This window comes from Rhipicephalus sanguineus, chromosome 3 (assembly GCF_013339695.2).
Source record: "Rhipicephalus sanguineus isolate Rsan-2018 chromosome 3, BIME_Rsan_1.4, whole genome shotgun sequence".
NCBI lineage: Eukaryota > Metazoa > Arthropoda > Arachnida > Ixodida > Ixodidae > Rhipicephalus > Rhipicephalus sanguineus.
Genome location: NC_051178.1, coordinates 147,503,311 through 147,520,148, shown reverse-complemented (window position 1 = coordinate 147,520,148; position 16,838 = coordinate 147,503,311). Strand labels below are relative to the sequence as shown.

At 44.4% G+C, this 16,838-nt stretch overlaps 2 protein-coding genes and 1 long non-coding RNA gene across 3 annotated transcripts; 2 read left to right on the top strand and 1 right to left on the bottom strand.

The window, feature by feature from the left end:
• Positions 1-578: 578 nt before the first annotated feature.
• On the bottom strand, positions 579-9,481 carry LOC119385951 (C-myc promoter-binding protein). The gene is made up of 7 exons (XM_037653309.2): positions 9,295-9,481; positions 8,523-8,704; positions 7,256-7,339; positions 4,414-4,531; positions 3,591-3,645; positions 2,625-2,794; positions 579-2,012 (listed from the first exon to the last, which is right to left on the bottom strand). The coding sequence occupies exons 1-7, from the start codon at positions 9,479-9,481 to the stop codon at positions 1,861-1,863; spliced, it is 948 nt and encodes a 315-aa protein (XP_037509237.1). The 3' UTR covers positions 579-1,860.
• Positions 9,482-11,430: 1,949 nt separating this feature from the next.
• Positions 11,431-12,267, top strand: LOC119385949 (tigger transposable element-derived protein 4). The gene has a single exon (XM_037653308.1). The coding sequence runs from the start codon at positions 11,431-11,433 to the stop codon at positions 12,265-12,267; it is 837 nt and encodes a 278-aa protein (XP_037509236.1).
• Positions 12,268-13,817: 1,550 nt separating this feature from the next.
• LOC119385122 (uncharacterized) lies at positions 13,818-15,868 on the top strand. Its single transcript, XR_005182095.2, has 2 exons — positions 13,818-13,962; positions 15,616-15,868. It is a non-coding gene; the product is annotated as an uncharacterized LOC119385122 (long non-coding RNA).
• Positions 15,869-16,838: the final 970 nt, after the last annotated feature.

The window sequence follows — 16,838 nt, the reverse complement described above, 5'->3', positions numbered from 1 at the left end:
TATGTGCTATTCTGCATGTGTGGACTTGTTGCCGAGGCCGACGTGAACCTCACTTCATGCAGTGGTACAATAGCTGCATGTGTCCAATTACAGTGGAATAATGGCAATACCAAGAACTGCATCCCACATAGCAAGGTAGGTGAATTGGATGCATTATTTTACACGTGCCCAGACAGCTGAAAATTTAACGTGTAACGTTTGCCTTTGCATTCTAGCCTGTCACGTTGCATCACAAATTGCAGTAATGACATAGGTATAATTATAACACTGAAATCAAATTAAGATGTAGCTAACTGATGTTGCATGCTGATATGCATTGAAACCTTTATATAACAAGGTAGAAGCATTTCCTGCCAATATTAGCACTTAGTTTCTAGTTATAACCAATACTGCTCATAAAAAGGTATTTTTGTGTCAGATGTGTGTTCATTATAACGAATTTCTACTGTACCATTGCAAAATTTGACAGACACAGTACACTGTAACAGACACAACAACATAAACTATGTGACAATTGATAGGCCAGTTTTGATTCCCAAGAATCCATCACGGGTCTTGGAAAAAGCAGAGAGGCAACATCTTCCATAACCCTTTTACTAAACTTCATAAAAAAACATATCAGTATATATATAATATATATGTATATATATAATATATGCATGTATAGTTGCAATGTAGTGTACAGTGTGTTATCATACAAGTGTAGCTGCAGTTTCTAAGCAGTCACAGGTGTGCTGGCATGATGGTTAGCATGTGCAGGTTGGCGCACACATGAGCAGAGTGATTTCAACAGTGGTTGGATGAAGACGTGTGCCAGTTCAACAACAACAATGGCACGCGTGCATATTAAATTCACGTTAAACAAACAGAAAACACCCAGGTAAGAGCGCATTGCACACAATGAGTTGCTGCTACCATCTATGGCAGCTGCCCAACACCAATGGCTGAAAAGATGTTGACGTGCAGCCCCATAACATGAAATGAGAATGTGTCATGTAAGCGTGACATGTTTCAAGCAAAACGTGGAATGGGGCCGTAATTAGCAACAATTATTTTCCTACTGTTCTGCTCTTTCATCATCATCATTTCTTATGCCAAAGGGACAATGCAAGCAATAACGGTGGCATATGCACCAGTGATGCTGAAGGGCAAAACAAGATTAATAAAAAAAAATTGTTACTAAGTAGGGCCCCAGCTTTCTTTTGCTGCAATTTTATGAGTGAGCATGACATGAATGCCTGCGCCTAAGAGAAAAACCTAGCCAACTGCTTTCAGAATTAGTATACACAACTGAAAACAACATCTTGATTAGTAAAAAAAACCTAGCTGAAGGGAGCACGCCGACAACAAAGCAATTACACACTCATTAATCACAACTACAAAGTTTCTGCGTGCATTTTTAAAGGCCTGACTCTGAACTAGCTGGATCATTGTTTCAGCTTTTTGTGGCACATTTTGATGAGTTTTTTTTTTCTTTCGCTTAAAAACTGTTGTATATGTCTATACAATGCCATGCACAAAAAAAAAATTAACAACTGTGGGTCAACTATATCATCAAACCACACATTAGTGTATAAATAAGACGACGCATTGCTTTTGTAAATTATTTGATGTACGCTATTTAACATCGCTCGAGAAGGCGTAGCACTCTTGTAAGTGGACTACATCTGCTAAAGGAAACAAATGCAACAGTTCTTTCACAATGTCAACAACAATCCGCTGCACTAGCTTGATCGTAAGCTCTCCGGCATCAAACCATGGCAGAGCCGAAGAGTGAAGCGACACCCCTTTCGTTACACTTGGTGTACGACACGAACACAGTGTGCCAGCCATCTACAGTCGATGTGAACGTTCACGGCATCAAGTGGAGGAGAACGGCTTCAGCTCCAAGTCTCTGAAGTACTTGCGGCAAAGCATGGCACGCACTGACGGGTACTTGTCACACTTGAACAATGCAGAGCGTTTGGCCGCCAGTTCTTCGTAAATTTTGACATAGTCGCGGTAGAACAAATCTGCAGAAAGCAGCAACGTAAAGACGACACTATTGTATGGGCAAAATGCTGTGCATTCAGAATTGATAAAATTACAAGGTTCAGCTGATATAACTACGGAAAGCTCCAGAAATAAAAATTAGAAAAAGAACACCAGTCAGGCACCGAAAAATAAACTGCTAAAACCTACCATTCAAGGCATTCGAATGCTAAACCTTCAGTATTCAAGCTGCTATAGAACATTTAAAATGAGCATGCAAATTCTATTCTGTGTGGATAGCACACAGCGAGCGAGACGACACTGAAAAAAAAAAGCCTGGCTGTTATTCCTATTCGAAATATTAAAGAATAAGAATAACATTCAGTTTTTTGCAAACGCAAACTGTACAATGCTACACCACATTTTTGAGACGTTCTGCTCTGTGATAACTCCTCTTCACTAGTCTTCTCACACTTGGATATTCCACTAAACAATGTTGAAGTCTGCATTGCTATATGTAATCTTGTGCGCAATTCACTAGGCAACATTACAGTTACCTTTGTGGGGCTCTAAACAAAGAAAAAGAAGCGCTCAAATTTGATAAGTTTATGGTAAGGAATTTTTGAAGGACAGAAAAGGCGAGGGCCACTCACTCTGGTTGAGAGCATCCTTGCCAAGGGTGGCCAAGGACAGGAAGAGAACATCGCGATAGAGACTGGGCCGGCGCTGCTGACTGCGTGCCTTGTGCCTCTCTCTCACCAGCAGCTCCACTGCCTCACGCACATTGCTCTGCTGCACACAACTCAGCACTCGTTCCCGCAAGCTGTCAATGGGAAAGGGCACGAGAATGAAGCAATACAAGAACAGGTGCAAGAACAGACTCGCACGCACAAATAAAAGAGCGCGCAGTTTTCTACTAGGCTACAGTTCTTGTAGAGCGATGGTTCTAATCTTTCTTTTTCTTGTCTTAGTCCTCTTCCCGACATCGCAGTTGCCATTCGTCTTTCTTGCGATAAATATCAGCAGCTGTCCTTCCACGTCTCTAAAGCACCAGTTCAACCAACAAAAGTCAAATTGGACTAACACTAGTTCTTGACCCAGAATATAAGAAATAAGAACAGCATATTACGCCCAGTCAGAACACACAGGGTGCAAGCCAGAAATTCAACCAGCAACCTCGTGTACTGAGGCAGTATACCACCATTACTGAGCCAATGTGGTTGGTTAATAAGGACTCCCAGGCAAGTATGAGCTCAACATGGCAGCCGCCATCATACTACACTACTTTGGGCCATGTCACATGTCGTGCTTTCGATCTCTGAAAGCAACAAGAAAGCATTGGTGCATCATAAAGAACGCAGTATCAAGACTAGACACAGAACTGGAGCACTCGTCCAGTCTGCTGTTTTGACCTCGTCCTTTCTCATGCTCTATGCATTCACCACAAGTGAAAGATTACTTGCCATACTTGCAGTACTTCGAGAAATTTTCCATGCCTACCACAACGAATACAAAAAGGAGCGAAATAGAGGAGAGCCGATAGGTAAGTGTGGCTCTATGTGCAGATGATAAACAGTGCTGGAAACAAAAAAGAAGCTTACTTATTACAACACACTCACCTCTTTGTAGGTTTGTTGTCTTCCGTCACCAGCGATTGCACCAAGGAGGACATGTCTGTCGAAGAGTGTAGAGTTCGTGTGAACAAATCAAGCTGGGAGAAAAACATCTTTCTTGACACGCCATACTGGCTTGTGAGGTAACCGAAATGGAGGTAATATGTAATCTTGAAATTAACAAGACACAAGAAAAAAAAAAGAACAATGTGATGGAGGCCTGCTGCCTATGTTTGGATAAATTTACCGCTCTCCACACTGACTTAGTGTAGAAGCTTGGGAGTGTTGGTGAAACAGTGGAAGGAACACAGCGCAATAGAAGACGGGGACAAGGAAGGGTGACGCACACACAGCGTTGACTTGCAACACTTTATTCATTTCCGTTCTATGAATAAAGTGTTGCAAGTCAGCACTGTGTGTGTGTCACCCTTCCTTGTCCACGTCTTCTACTGCGCTGTGCTCCTTCCAATGTCTCCATGGTGAGTAAGGTTGATGTTATCAGACATGGTGAATATTACATAGTGCAAGAAAGATGGAGGGCAAAGCAATTGCGCGAAACGATGTGCCTTTTGTCCTTCAACTGCTTTGCTCTGTTCAACATTCACCATGATCCAGAATTAGCTAAACCACCAGCCATAACAAACCTTATTACACAGCTACTGAACAGGTTAGAATGCTTTAGATTGAACATTTGTATCTGGTTATTATTCTTTGAATTTCTCATTTGTTTATCAAAGACATGCCATATATTGTGAATCCAAAAGGGTGAGCAAATTAGTATGTGTGCAGCCACTGGTTACAAAATAGAAATGCAGCAGTTTCACTCAACTGTTTTTGCCAAGCTGTGTGTACATGTACGACACCATGTTGTTATGCAGCCTCGGGTTGTCCCAACAGCAGCTGATCACCACCATCTTCCCTTCAAGGGACTGCCACTGCTCGGGGACCTATTAAAGAAAGCAAGAACCAAAGCACATCATTTAAACCGCCAAAAGCACTTACAATACACAGTATCACATAGCTCCACGATGCACGAGGAGCAAATTCTCTTCACCTGCCCCAGGGGACATCACAAATTGGTTATGGCGACGGTAAAGTTACAGAAGTACAGCTGTCACATATAAAGAGTTGCACGATTTTGGGTGAAACAAAAACTTCACAGATACAGTAGAACCCCGCTGTTATATTCCCGGATGCTGGTTTACTTTGAAACTCTCTCAGTTTAGAAAATATCTTGCTCACCAAAACCACGCCGAATGTTTCATATTTTAAAAAACATATACTTTACCAGAAAAATATTTGCATATTTGAAATCAGCACACAAATATACGTAGATTCAGCAAGTTTTGTCAAAATTGATCTAGTATTAAACATTTTACAGAGCAGTCTCCCCTTAAATAGGCGTCTGTACTAGGTGATCAAAAACCAATTTTTTCTTACAAACAAAAAATGCCAAGTTTACACAGGCTTGAATGCCAATGACATGTTCTGTCATCGAGTCGGCAAAACATTTTCACTCAATGTATACATCTATTATTCAGCCGCAATATCACATATAACTAACTCCAGTGCACTGTTCAATTAAAAATTGAATGTCACCTTTTGAATGTCACCATTTGAATGGCACCGCTTGAATGGAGTAAGCACTGTCAAACTACTTCCATTTGAGGTCATCCGAGAGACGTGTTTCCAATGCAGGCTATATTTGATTTGCAAGTTAATCTATGCATCTTCCACAACAGGTTTCTGAGATATACCGTAAAAACCGGAATATAGGTCGGACCGGAATATAGGTCGACCCCCCAAACTTTGGATCTCCAAAGAAGAAATTTTAAAAAATCGCAAAGTATCGCGACGCACCCTTACCTTGATAAATACGCGACACAACCAGCTGCACTGTGGTGACATCTCTTTTTATTTGGACACTGATATGTAGTTAAACGGCAGAAGGCCACAAAGTGCTGTCACTCAGACTCGTCCGAACTTGAGTCGGACGACGCCTGCTTGTCACTAGTAACGTCCCAGAGTGCATCGTCCTCCGTTCCATCCAATGTGTTGCTGATGCAGCATTTGCGAAAAGACTTGCGCACCATCTCTTCTGGGAGAGATTTCCATGCTGACGACACCCAGCCACAAATGGTCGCGAGAGGTGGACGTCGTAGGCGGCCAGCAGGGGTCTTGGGATTGTCGCCCAGCATCCACTCATTGTAGAGCTCGGGCATGCGATCTTTAAAGGGTTTGTTGAGCACAACGTCCAGTGGCTGGAGGATTGATGTTAGTCCCCCAGGGATCACGACAAGATCCGCCTTGCCATCGGACAGGCAAGTGAGGTGGCCTCGAAATGAGTCGAGGACCAACATGCTCGGTCGCTGAAAAAGCACACCGGGTCGCCGATTCCACACGAGCCGGATCCATTCGAGCATGAGGGACTCATTCATGAACCCTTTTTCATTCGCTCTCACGATCACATCCCGAGGAAAGTCTTCTTTCGGTAGCCCTTTTCTCTTGAAAATGATATAAGGGGGCAGCTTCTTTCCATCGGCTGTGCACGCGAGCATCACTGAAAATCGCGAATGCTCGTTGCCCGTTGTCAAGAGCTTCACTTGCTTTGATCCTTTAGCGGTCACAGTCGTGTTCGAGGGCATATCAAACCAGATCGGAGTTTCGTCAGCGTTGCCCATGTGTCCCATCATGTAGCAATGCTGTAGACAAAGCTGTATGACGAAGCGCTGATACTCGACCAGCTTGTGATCGAAATCTTCGGGCAGTTTTTGGCACACGGAAGTATGCCGTCGCAGCGCAAAGCCCTTCCGCTTTATAAATCGGCGCACCCACGATGGCGAGCCCTTGAATTGCGTCCTCGTGAGCCCAGAGTCCCGCGCTATCTCGAGGGCTTTCACGTGGATGCACTCCACTGTCACGGGTAGCGACCTTGCACGCAGCTCCCGGACGAACTCGGCGAGTAGCGTTTCCAGTTCGGGGTGCACTGCAGTCTGTCCACGAAACGAAGTTTTGCTTTGGTTGCCGCAGGATGTGATGCACTGCTTTTGGCTCCTCCAGTATCGGACGCTTTTCTCCGATGCACCGAATTCCCGTTGTGCCGCCAGGTTGCCGTGCGCTTCGGCATACTCCATAACTTTTTTCTTAAAGCCTATCATAAACTGCCGTCGGCTACCATTCATTTCTGAAGGAAACAGAAAAATAAAAACAGCGGATAACCGAAGCAGCCACACTTGACAGAAGAAAAAGCAAAGTGGCGTTGCCCAACGGTGCCGCCAGCCCGCCGCTGCTGATGCTCACGATGACAATGGAGGCTTCCGACTTCAGCTGCCCATTGTTGCGAGACTTCCACATTTTTTTTCTGCCAATGACCAGTATATAACACGAGGGTCGACTTTTCATCGCGTTTTTTTGAAAAAAAAATTCGACCTATATTCCGGTTTTTACGGTAACTCCACAAGAAAAGCAGGGGGAATAAATAGCTCTTTCTGCAGCTCCAGTCTCTGCACAATTACAAGATGATATGTTGAACAGATTTCGTCATCACTCTGCCTTTGAAGTAGCGAGTGGATATACTTAACTTGCTATCACCAGAGGGCTCCAATAGTTAATTAATTAATGTAATGCATTAATTAATGCATTATTGTAAAAGAGAGGCTTTTTCAGCTCACCTGGCGGTCCCTGAGGAGAGAAACAGCCTGCAGGCACAGTTCTGGAAGATGGCTTGGTAAACTAAGCCGCTTGAAGTACCAAATCTGCACAAAGAATCTCATTACTTACATGAGCCACTTTCGATCGTGCAATCTGGTTTACATTATAATGCTGTGTTTACACTTGTGTAAGGCCTAACTTGATATAAGGCCTGTATTCTTGCCTCTTGGAGCCCATAAATTCAATCAGGAGGGAAAAAAACAGAAGAGAAGCTTCTATAGTTCACTTGCTGGAGATAGCAATGGAGACCATAAAAATTTAAAAAATTGGCCGCGCATCTGCGTGCTTCACTGCAAATGTCGTCGAAAGACGATAGTCTTCTGCCGGCCATACTACATGAGTCCTCCTCCTCTATGTTCAATCGCCGCATCTGGCTCATAGTGTCGCATTTTCAGCGCAGTTTAAGAAACACTGGCATTTTCAGCGCAGCCTAAGAAACAATAATGTCTTTAGAATTACGTATCTATGTATTTTCTAGCAAAGGAACACACCACCTAATACTTACGTATTGATGTTGCGTGTCAGATATGTGTAATATTTGCTTTTTGATCGACAATATTCCCAAGTATGAACGCAGCTACCAGTTCAAGATGGCTGGGCGTTCAGCAAGTGCTTAAACTTTGGCCAGGTGGCTGAATCGTGTGACAGACAGAAAGACAGACAGAACAAAATTTCTGCGTTTAAGTATCCCAAGAAAGACTATCGTCTTTAAAAATAAAAAATCCACACAAACACACACACACGCACATTGCAGTATACAAACAGCACAGCTATTGTGTGAGTGAATCTCGTACAACAGCATCCAATTCCTAACTAAAAATGGGTTATAACCGAAAGTTGTGCAAAGAACTATTATGGGCATTGTAACTGAGTGCCTTAGAAAAATTTCTCGCAGATGAGGCCAGATTCTGTCATAATTCCTTTTTCAATCTATACCTTTCCCCAATTATTTCTGCCCTGTTTATAACTTTTCGATACATAAACAACTTCCCGGGATACCTTGAAGTTTGTGTTACAGCATAACTCAAAATGTCGCTACTTTTTGATAAGCACATTTTTTCGAGACACTCCTGACAGCTCACCCACATATCTTCTGTATTGGTTGCCTTTTCTGTCCTCAATATGCTTGAAAGCCAATTGGTAGAACAAGCTAAACGTCAGAACTTTCTTTTGCGTCGATTTCACACAAACTTTTTTCTTTGAGTGGAGTGCACATGTAAAGCATACCAGGTTCCAGTAGAGTATGGGGTGGTGGTCAACAAAACCAGCACTGAGAAGGCAGTCGTCGCCCTCGTGTTCCAGCAGGTTCTCAACTTCCTTGCGAAGCACCAGAGGGCTCAGGTATGGCACCGTCATTGGATCCAGGGACACGGATGGCCCTAGAGACAAGCTCACCCGGGACGGACTTGCTGCAGGTGTTCAGACACGGAGAAGTCGTCGCGTGTGAGAGCTCAGTGCTACAGTCTATGATCAGTTTATTTATCTATTTACTTCAATACCTTCAATGCCAAAAGGTGTTACACAAGGGAGTGGTAGTGAAGACGAAACAATGCACATTTGTTAACCGCCAGTTCAAACAATAATCTTCGACAGCGGATTTAAAAGCAGAAACACTTGGAGTGGTGACAAAGGAGGTGGGCAGGTGGTTCCATTCTTTGGCTGTCTTCAGCATGAAAGTGAACAGCAAAATATGGGCAATTTCTGAGACATACATTTGTCTGTAGACAAAGGAAAATAGGCAGATCACTCACCTTACGTACTTTAGTACAGCACTTTCATGCTTATGAAGTGCACAGCAAATTCAAGAATATTAAGCACAATACCGACATGCAGTTATGCCCAAATCTTGTTTTGCAAACTGGCATCATGGCATTGAGAGATGCACTGCCTGAATCACCACAGTTTTCGCATGTTGTAAATAACACTCACTGACACTGTGGATGAGTGCAGAAAGAGGAAACACCTTTGCTTTAGTAAGTGCCAACGCAACTGTGCTCACCTGATCCCAACTTGAACAAGGGCGTAGTGCCAGCAGCAGACTGTGGATCTAGCAGCAGTTCAGTTGATCCCAGACGGCCTGCTGCTGTTCGTAACCCCAGGGGGGCATCCCCAACGGTGACACGGCGAGTGCGATGCTCGGCACGGTCACTGGTCTCGTTAGAACCGGACGATGGAGATGCCTGCATAACAGATTCCAGCCTTACCATATTCAATTTCCTCATTGTAACAGCCTACTTTGCAATCTACTTTACAGTCTCACTGCATTCAAGGTTTATTATGAGGCGACATTTTGTTGGCACCTCTTTATTTTCTTTACAAACATGGTTTTTAAATACTAGGCTTGCGCGAATATTCGAGCACTTCAAATATTCGAATTCGCTTTTATTTGAATTTAAATAATTGGAAATTCCGAAGTATTCGAAATGAATGAACAGATGTATATTACACCCAAACCTCGATATAACAAACACGGATATAACAAATTATTGTTTATAACGAAGTAATAGTCTTTTCACAGATACAGTGTTACAAATAAACGTTTATAACGAATTTTCGGATATAACAAAGTTATTTTTGTGGCAGATGTGACTTTGTTATAATGAGGTTTGAGTGTATTAGTCCGCATGTGATCCCCCTGTAAAGGTGGTTTCACTGCCGTGGAGGGGTGCTATACCGTGAATACACATTTCCAGAAAAAATATGCACTGCCGCGAAGCCTCACTTCAAGGTTAAATGAACATATTACCCTCACATCGATTCATCACTTTTTAAGTTTAAAAGCTTGTTATACCGGCTTATATGCTCTAAGTATTGTAAATTTTAAAACGTAACACATTTTACAGGTTATCACTTGATTTCTACCGAAAGTCAAATCCTGCTACTATTCAAAGTTGCTTCCACTTCCTTTGAACCAAAAAGAATGACATTTGCACATGCCTTGTTTCAATTGAAAAAAATATTGTGCAGGTTAGTTGGGTCATGACAAATATGCTCATTTTTCTTTATAATATGTGATATATATATACTATTCAAATTCGATTAGAAATTATTCGACCAAATCACTATTTGCTTCGAATTAGCTTTGAACCTAAAATTTACTATTCGCACAAACCTATTAAATACTATTGCATTTGTTCTTCACTGTGCCACTGAATAACTGCCTCTACAGGAAGATGGTCTCGCAGAATTTAATTCCGTGGCACTAAAGATCAAGGGGTGTAATTTTCCACATTCAGACCCTCTCTTTTTTCTACAACAAACATATACAGTCGCGCTCAATGTTACTTGCAACACAGTGGCCATGGTGGAAGGGGACCTCAAGCCTGAACGGTGACACCACCAAACATTAAATTGATTTATAGAGTGCCAGTAATTGAGAGTGTTTATGTCACTGATTTTTGCTACATCAGCACCGTTGGGAGTGTTGGTGCCATTTTGAACACGGAAAACTTGTTGCAAATCACAATCGGCGCGACTGAACCTGCTGCTAATCTCGTGAGTGCTTGGTGCTCCTCCATTGCTATCAATGATGGAAGAGGGCAGCTGCTCACAATTCCCTTTAAAAGCACAATATTCACACATGCCTACATTGCACAAATAATCGACAGCATCCTGCTACCCAATGTTCTTCAATGTCAGTAAACCCTCGTTAACTCGAACTCGCATATCTCGAAATCCCGGTTAAGTCGAAACTTTTTTTCACCGTGCATTAACCTCCCATAGGTGCTATGTATTTGCCTCCTCTTATCTCGAAACGTTTTCCGGAGGGAACAGCGGATATCTCGAAATCTTGACCGGGAGGGCAGAAGGCAAAGTCCACTCCCAACAGGAAACGAGGGCTACGTGCGAACGCTTAGCTCTTACTGTACGTGCCGAACGCGGTCGTTAAGGGCGAATTTGAAATTCCCGCAGACGCAGCCGTTTCCTATCAGCCTTGTCAAGCAACTGTGGGAGTGATCACGTGTGCGCAGTGGGCGGCGTGTGCAGCGTACGCCCGTCAGTATGCAACCTAGCCCTTGCATGTGCGAGCTGGTATTCTTTGTTTTTCCCGCTATCTGCGCACGACGCATCTTGAGTTCAGTTTTGCTGAGTAGTGAGTGGTGTGTGCAATGGACGCTTCCGAATATCGACCACGATGTCCCGCCCAAAGCAGTGCAAATCTCTGACGTTGGAGAGAAAAGTCGAGCTAATCAAGGAAGTAGAAAAGGCAGGTCGAAGCAAGTCGTGCATCGCCAAGGAATTCGGCATCCCTTTGTCAACCCTCTCGACAGTGCTCAAGAACAAACAAAAGGTTTTGGAAGGCTTCGAGCAAAGCTTCTCAAGCAAACGGAAGCGCGTTCGAGCGTCCAAATTCCCGGACGTCGAATCAGCACTTCTGTTGTGGCTCCAAAACGTTCGAGCAGCCAATCTTCCCGTGACAACCCAAATGATGATGGAAAAAGCAGACGCTTTGGCACTGCAGATGGGTCACGCGGACTTCAGCTGCAGCAATGGCTGGTTCGAGCGGTTTAAGAAGCGAAATAACGTGTCATCAAAGCCTATCCACGGCGAAAGCGGCATTGTCGACGAACAGGCTGCAGACGCATGGCGCAACCTACGCCTCGCCGAGCTGCAAAAGGAGTACGCGGACAAGGACATTTTTAACCTCGACGAAGCCGCTCTCTTTTACAAAATGCTGCCTAACCGCACATACACACCAAAAGGCGAAGCGTGCTCGGGCGCTAAGCAACGCAAAGACAGGATAACCATTCTTTTTGGTGCCAACGCTACCGGCGATGAAAAGCTGCCCCTCCTCATTATTGGCAAGTCGCTTAATCCCAGGTGTTTCCGAAATGCACGGCTCCCGAGGGATGTGACATACCGCGCCAATAAAACGGCCTGGATGACGGCGGCGCTTTTCGAAGAGCATGTCCGTGCGCTTGACCTGGAAGATGGCAAAGGACGGTCGGAAAGTGTTGTTTGTTGTGGATAACTGCCCCGGTCACGGAAAAATCGACAACTTGGCGGCTGTTAGGCTGGAGTTCCTGCCGGCGAACATGACGTCCGTTCTCCAGCCAATGGATCAGGGAGTCATTGAGATTGCCCGCAAGTATTATAGGAAGAGCCTGCTGCACCGAATTCTGCTGTCATACGACAATGGGAAAAAGTATGAAATCGATCTGCTGGGTGCAATCAATCTGATGGCCGAAGCCTGGCGCCAACTACGCCCGCTGGCGATTGCTAACTGCTTCGCACATGCAGGGTTTTCTCGCGCCCCCGAATCGATCGAAGAAGACATTGGCGCAGAATTCAGCGGCTGTGATGAGCTGTGCAATGAAGTGCGCAAGGCAACTGGCTGCGTGAACGATACTGAAGACGGCGAGATGGCCTTTGAGGAGTATGCGCTCTACGAGGCGGACGTCCCCGTTACCGGAATGCTGTCGGACGCCGATATCGTTGAGATGGCCGTGAACGACGCAGAAGACCATGCAGACGAGGAAGAGCCCCGAGAAGTGCCTACGACGACAGAAACACGTAACGTGCTGCGCTTGCTCCGCAACAAGGTCGAATGCAGCGGTGGCGACCAACGGCTCATGCGATGTGTTGAGCAACTGGAGAACGCCTTTCTGGGACCGAACGCGAACGCGAAACAGGCGAGCATCACGCAGTTTTTTGGTCCTCGGTAATAAATTTTTTTTTTCGCTCTGAATTCTTGTGCTTTACTACGGTTGCCGTCTCGTGCAGTGGAGCTTTTCCTGGCAGCACTGGCTTTTCTTTTAGTGACCTGGGCAAACATTTTCGGTGTTTTGCTTAACTCGAAATACCGCTTATCTCGAAATTTTCCCTGGATTTTACGGCTTCGAGTTAACGAGGGATTACTGTAATTGCTTGCGAAAGCAAGGCCTTCGAGATTAGCATTCACTTCTGCCATCGCGTTGGCGTAGACTCATCATCATCGTTATTTGTCGGAGGACGGGGGGAGTTCGAGCTCGTTGGAGCTCGCATGGTCGTGCGCGTGGTTCGCAGTCGGACTCGCCACGCTGGTCGTAATTGCGTGTGCTTAGTTCTTTCATGCCTACAGCTGTTGGTGTTAAAAAAATCACATACGTTGATTACATTTCTGTGGATGAGGCCGTCCCCAGTTCCGCGTTTCTATCCGTCGACTAAATCGTGGCTGAGTGCGCCAATTTTCGTGCTCGTAAGCATTGAAATAAAATTCTGTACCACTAAATATTTTGTCGTTTTTCCTGTTTTTCGGCTCTTCCGTTTCCCGTCTCTTACGTTTATTTTCTACGGTCCCTTCAAAAACGTATCAGCGGGGTTCTACTGTATGTGGAATAGTGATAGTATCTGTTCTTGTTAAGCATCACAAGCTTAATGCTTGGAAACCTTAAATGCGGTTTCTTGATTGTCAGTAATACTACTTGTAAGGAGGTAGAACATAAGTCAATCAATCTGACACTCAATAGAATTTATTCCTTTCTAACGTAGCGAATTCTATTTAGTGGCCATATCCTAAGACATCAGTACTGTGATTTGTAACAGTTCATCGTATTAAGTTTGTGCTCTCCCTCTCTCTCCCCTTCCAGATTCGACGCAGTTTCTAAGAAACATTCTTCACTCGTTAGACATCCACCTCAACAAAATGCCCGAGAAGTATTCAGTCACATCACTTCTGGACACATGGGTAAGCACTCTGCTATCATGGGTGCTACATTCTATGTCTTTTATGATGGATCCTGTACAACACACTTTCGGATGTAAGAAACCGCACTTATCATCAAGTTTTGTTCGCTTATACCGTTGCAGCATTGAGTTGCTGTAATGATGTGCACTTGGCTGTAACGAAACATGCCATATTTCGAAACATATAGCAGCCCCACTTTTGAGTAGAATGGATTTCGGATGTAACATAACATACCTTTCTTGCAATTATTATCGCCGACCATCGTAATGAGTGTTGACTATTATCAGCCACTATTTCCCGTGTTTGCAAATTAATCTGTTTTGTTACACTAGGCGTCATAATTTAATCTTATTGCAAGTGAATGTCAATAGGAGATTTTCCTAATTCAGTCTGGCCACACTGATATTTTTGCCGTCCGCCATTAGTAGGGCGTCATTTCAGGCAGTTGCATGGGCAGTGTCGGAGAGCCCACACTACAGCGTCTCGCTTACTGTTTTGGTGGTGATGTCGTGGTCCAAAAGTCTCACAGTTATTCCGGAGACTCTTACGGAAGAAAAAGTGGAAGCCTACAGCGCCTCAAAAAGGTTAGCGAAGCACAACGATGAACGAAGTCACAAGTTTGCTGTGGAAAGCTACGTCCAAACCGCCTCGATCGAAACGTCTTCGTACACAGGGCTATCCCGAAAGCACTCAACGGAAAACTTTCAGCTCACGCGCTTCTCCAGCTGGCTACGCTCTTGTGCTGCAATGTCGAGCGCTCGCTCTGCTTTGTACAACGAACTTTTAGTGAGCTCCACTTCTTCGGCTTTTTTCTTTACTTCCGACTCTAACGCACGGACACGCGCCGTCATTACGTCGAGTTGTTCGGTGAGGTCGGAAATCTTTAGCGAGCACGCACAACCACACACCACGCCATCGATGCTGCTCGTCACCGATGTAGGAGAGCAGATGTCTACGTCGCTCACATCCGCGGTAGTCGATCGCCCGCCTTCGGAAGGCACTGTAGCGCTGACGAGGTTAAGTGGTTCTCGATTTCTTGGCTTTTTTCTTGGTGGAGGCCTCGTAGCACTAAACGCGAAGATGCTGGGCACGGCGTCTTGCTTCAAGAAACGACGGTTTCCGGCGACGTTTGGCAAGTAGTTTGCTTCAGTAAAATGCCTTGAACAAACTTTTGTGAACTTCGTCACGGTGAAGAAAGGGCCTTCGTCACGCTTAATAGCTATAATCCACCTTTTCCTCCAGTCCGTATCCTTCGGAAAAGAAAAAAAACGAGACCTGCAAGAAAAGGTAGGCATCAGCCGCGCACCGATTGTAAACAAAGCCGCGGGCAAGCGCGCTTCTGCTTACCTTCGACCCATCCTCGTCTCGAAATCCTCTTTGCGTGCACTGCGGTACACAGCAATGGGCTGGCATTGCGCTGATCCCGCTCTATCGGAAACGGCAACTATTTGCGCAAACAGGATCGCACGCGAGCGTTCAATCTGAAGCGCGCGCGCGTGTACTCTGACTGCTCTGACGGCGCGCGACCTACTAATGGCGGCTGAGAAATGCTTCTCGTTGCTGCCGACAGGTGGCGCTGAATTAGGAAAATCTCCTATTGCACTATAGTGTGCACGTTATGAAGTTCTTACAGCTTTTTTTTTTGTCACACAGGAGATGTGTGTTCGCCAAGCCTGCTCCTTACCAGACACCATGGTGACGGCTGGAAGAGATTGATGTAGACTTATGCTTAAGTTGACCCACTTTCTCAGGACCTGATATCGATCACCGTGAACACTGCCTGTCAGCGTGTCACCAGCGCACAGGGCGTCAAAACGTCTTCATTTTTTGTCTGGCTGGCCCACTTGTACCTTGATTGTAAATATTGTTCATTGTTGCAGAGACAAAAATACATCTTTGTTCACCACATCTCGCTCTCTTTCTTTCTTCTTGAAAAGAAATTGTAGTAGCTGAATACAACAGAAATTAAGAGGAAGACTGGTATGTATCTGTGTTGCCAGAAAATAATGCATGCAAGAACTGAAATTTAAGTGAGTTTGTAGGAGTTCATACTTCAACTAGAAGCACAAAAAGAAAAACAGCACTGGAGTATTGCTCGTCTGGTGTTGTTCTCCTTTTTGCGTTGTTGTTTTCTTCCACTTCGTTTTAAGAAATAATGCAGTTAACGTTGAATAACTATTATATATACGAAAATTCATGGGAATAGCAGCACATTGTAGGTTTTCTTACCTAATCAATCAAAAGTGTGGTTTGAATTGTTGCAACATTAGTGGAATATCTATTATAATAATTTTTCTGGTCAGCTTGCTGAAGGAAACTTTTTCTTCTGCAAACCACTGCTACTCGTTTAGTTTGGCAAACTTTCTTTGACTAAGAAAGGCAAAGGAAGTTTTTTCATGGATGGGCGCTAATCTAAGGAATTTCTACATCAAAGAAAGCAAACCCATGTTCCTCACCCCTAGGAAAACATAGTCTGTTTTGCCTCTAGTGTCTCAATTCTACCCAAGATTTTGGAGACCTTTCTCCATATCAAATGCATCCTCCTTGCTACAACCGAGCCCTTCTGAGCTCTTCACTACATTGAAACTTGGCACTTCTGTAGTGTGTTATATGGGATGCACATTCCTGTATTCATCATTGGCGCCACTGATGTTGCCAACATTGGTAACTGTGGATGCAGAAATTGAGAAACGCTCCAAGAAGTATAATAATGGTCTAGACATAACGACATTTGAGGACATTGTCCGACCACGAACTAACTAAACTCGTTATGGTTTGTGGGTGAAGGTTCCATATGGAGCTGTGCTTGGCTCTCTTACGCTTACTACTTTCCCAAATAGGCCCAGAAGCATTGTTAAAAAATGTCGCAGTTTTGC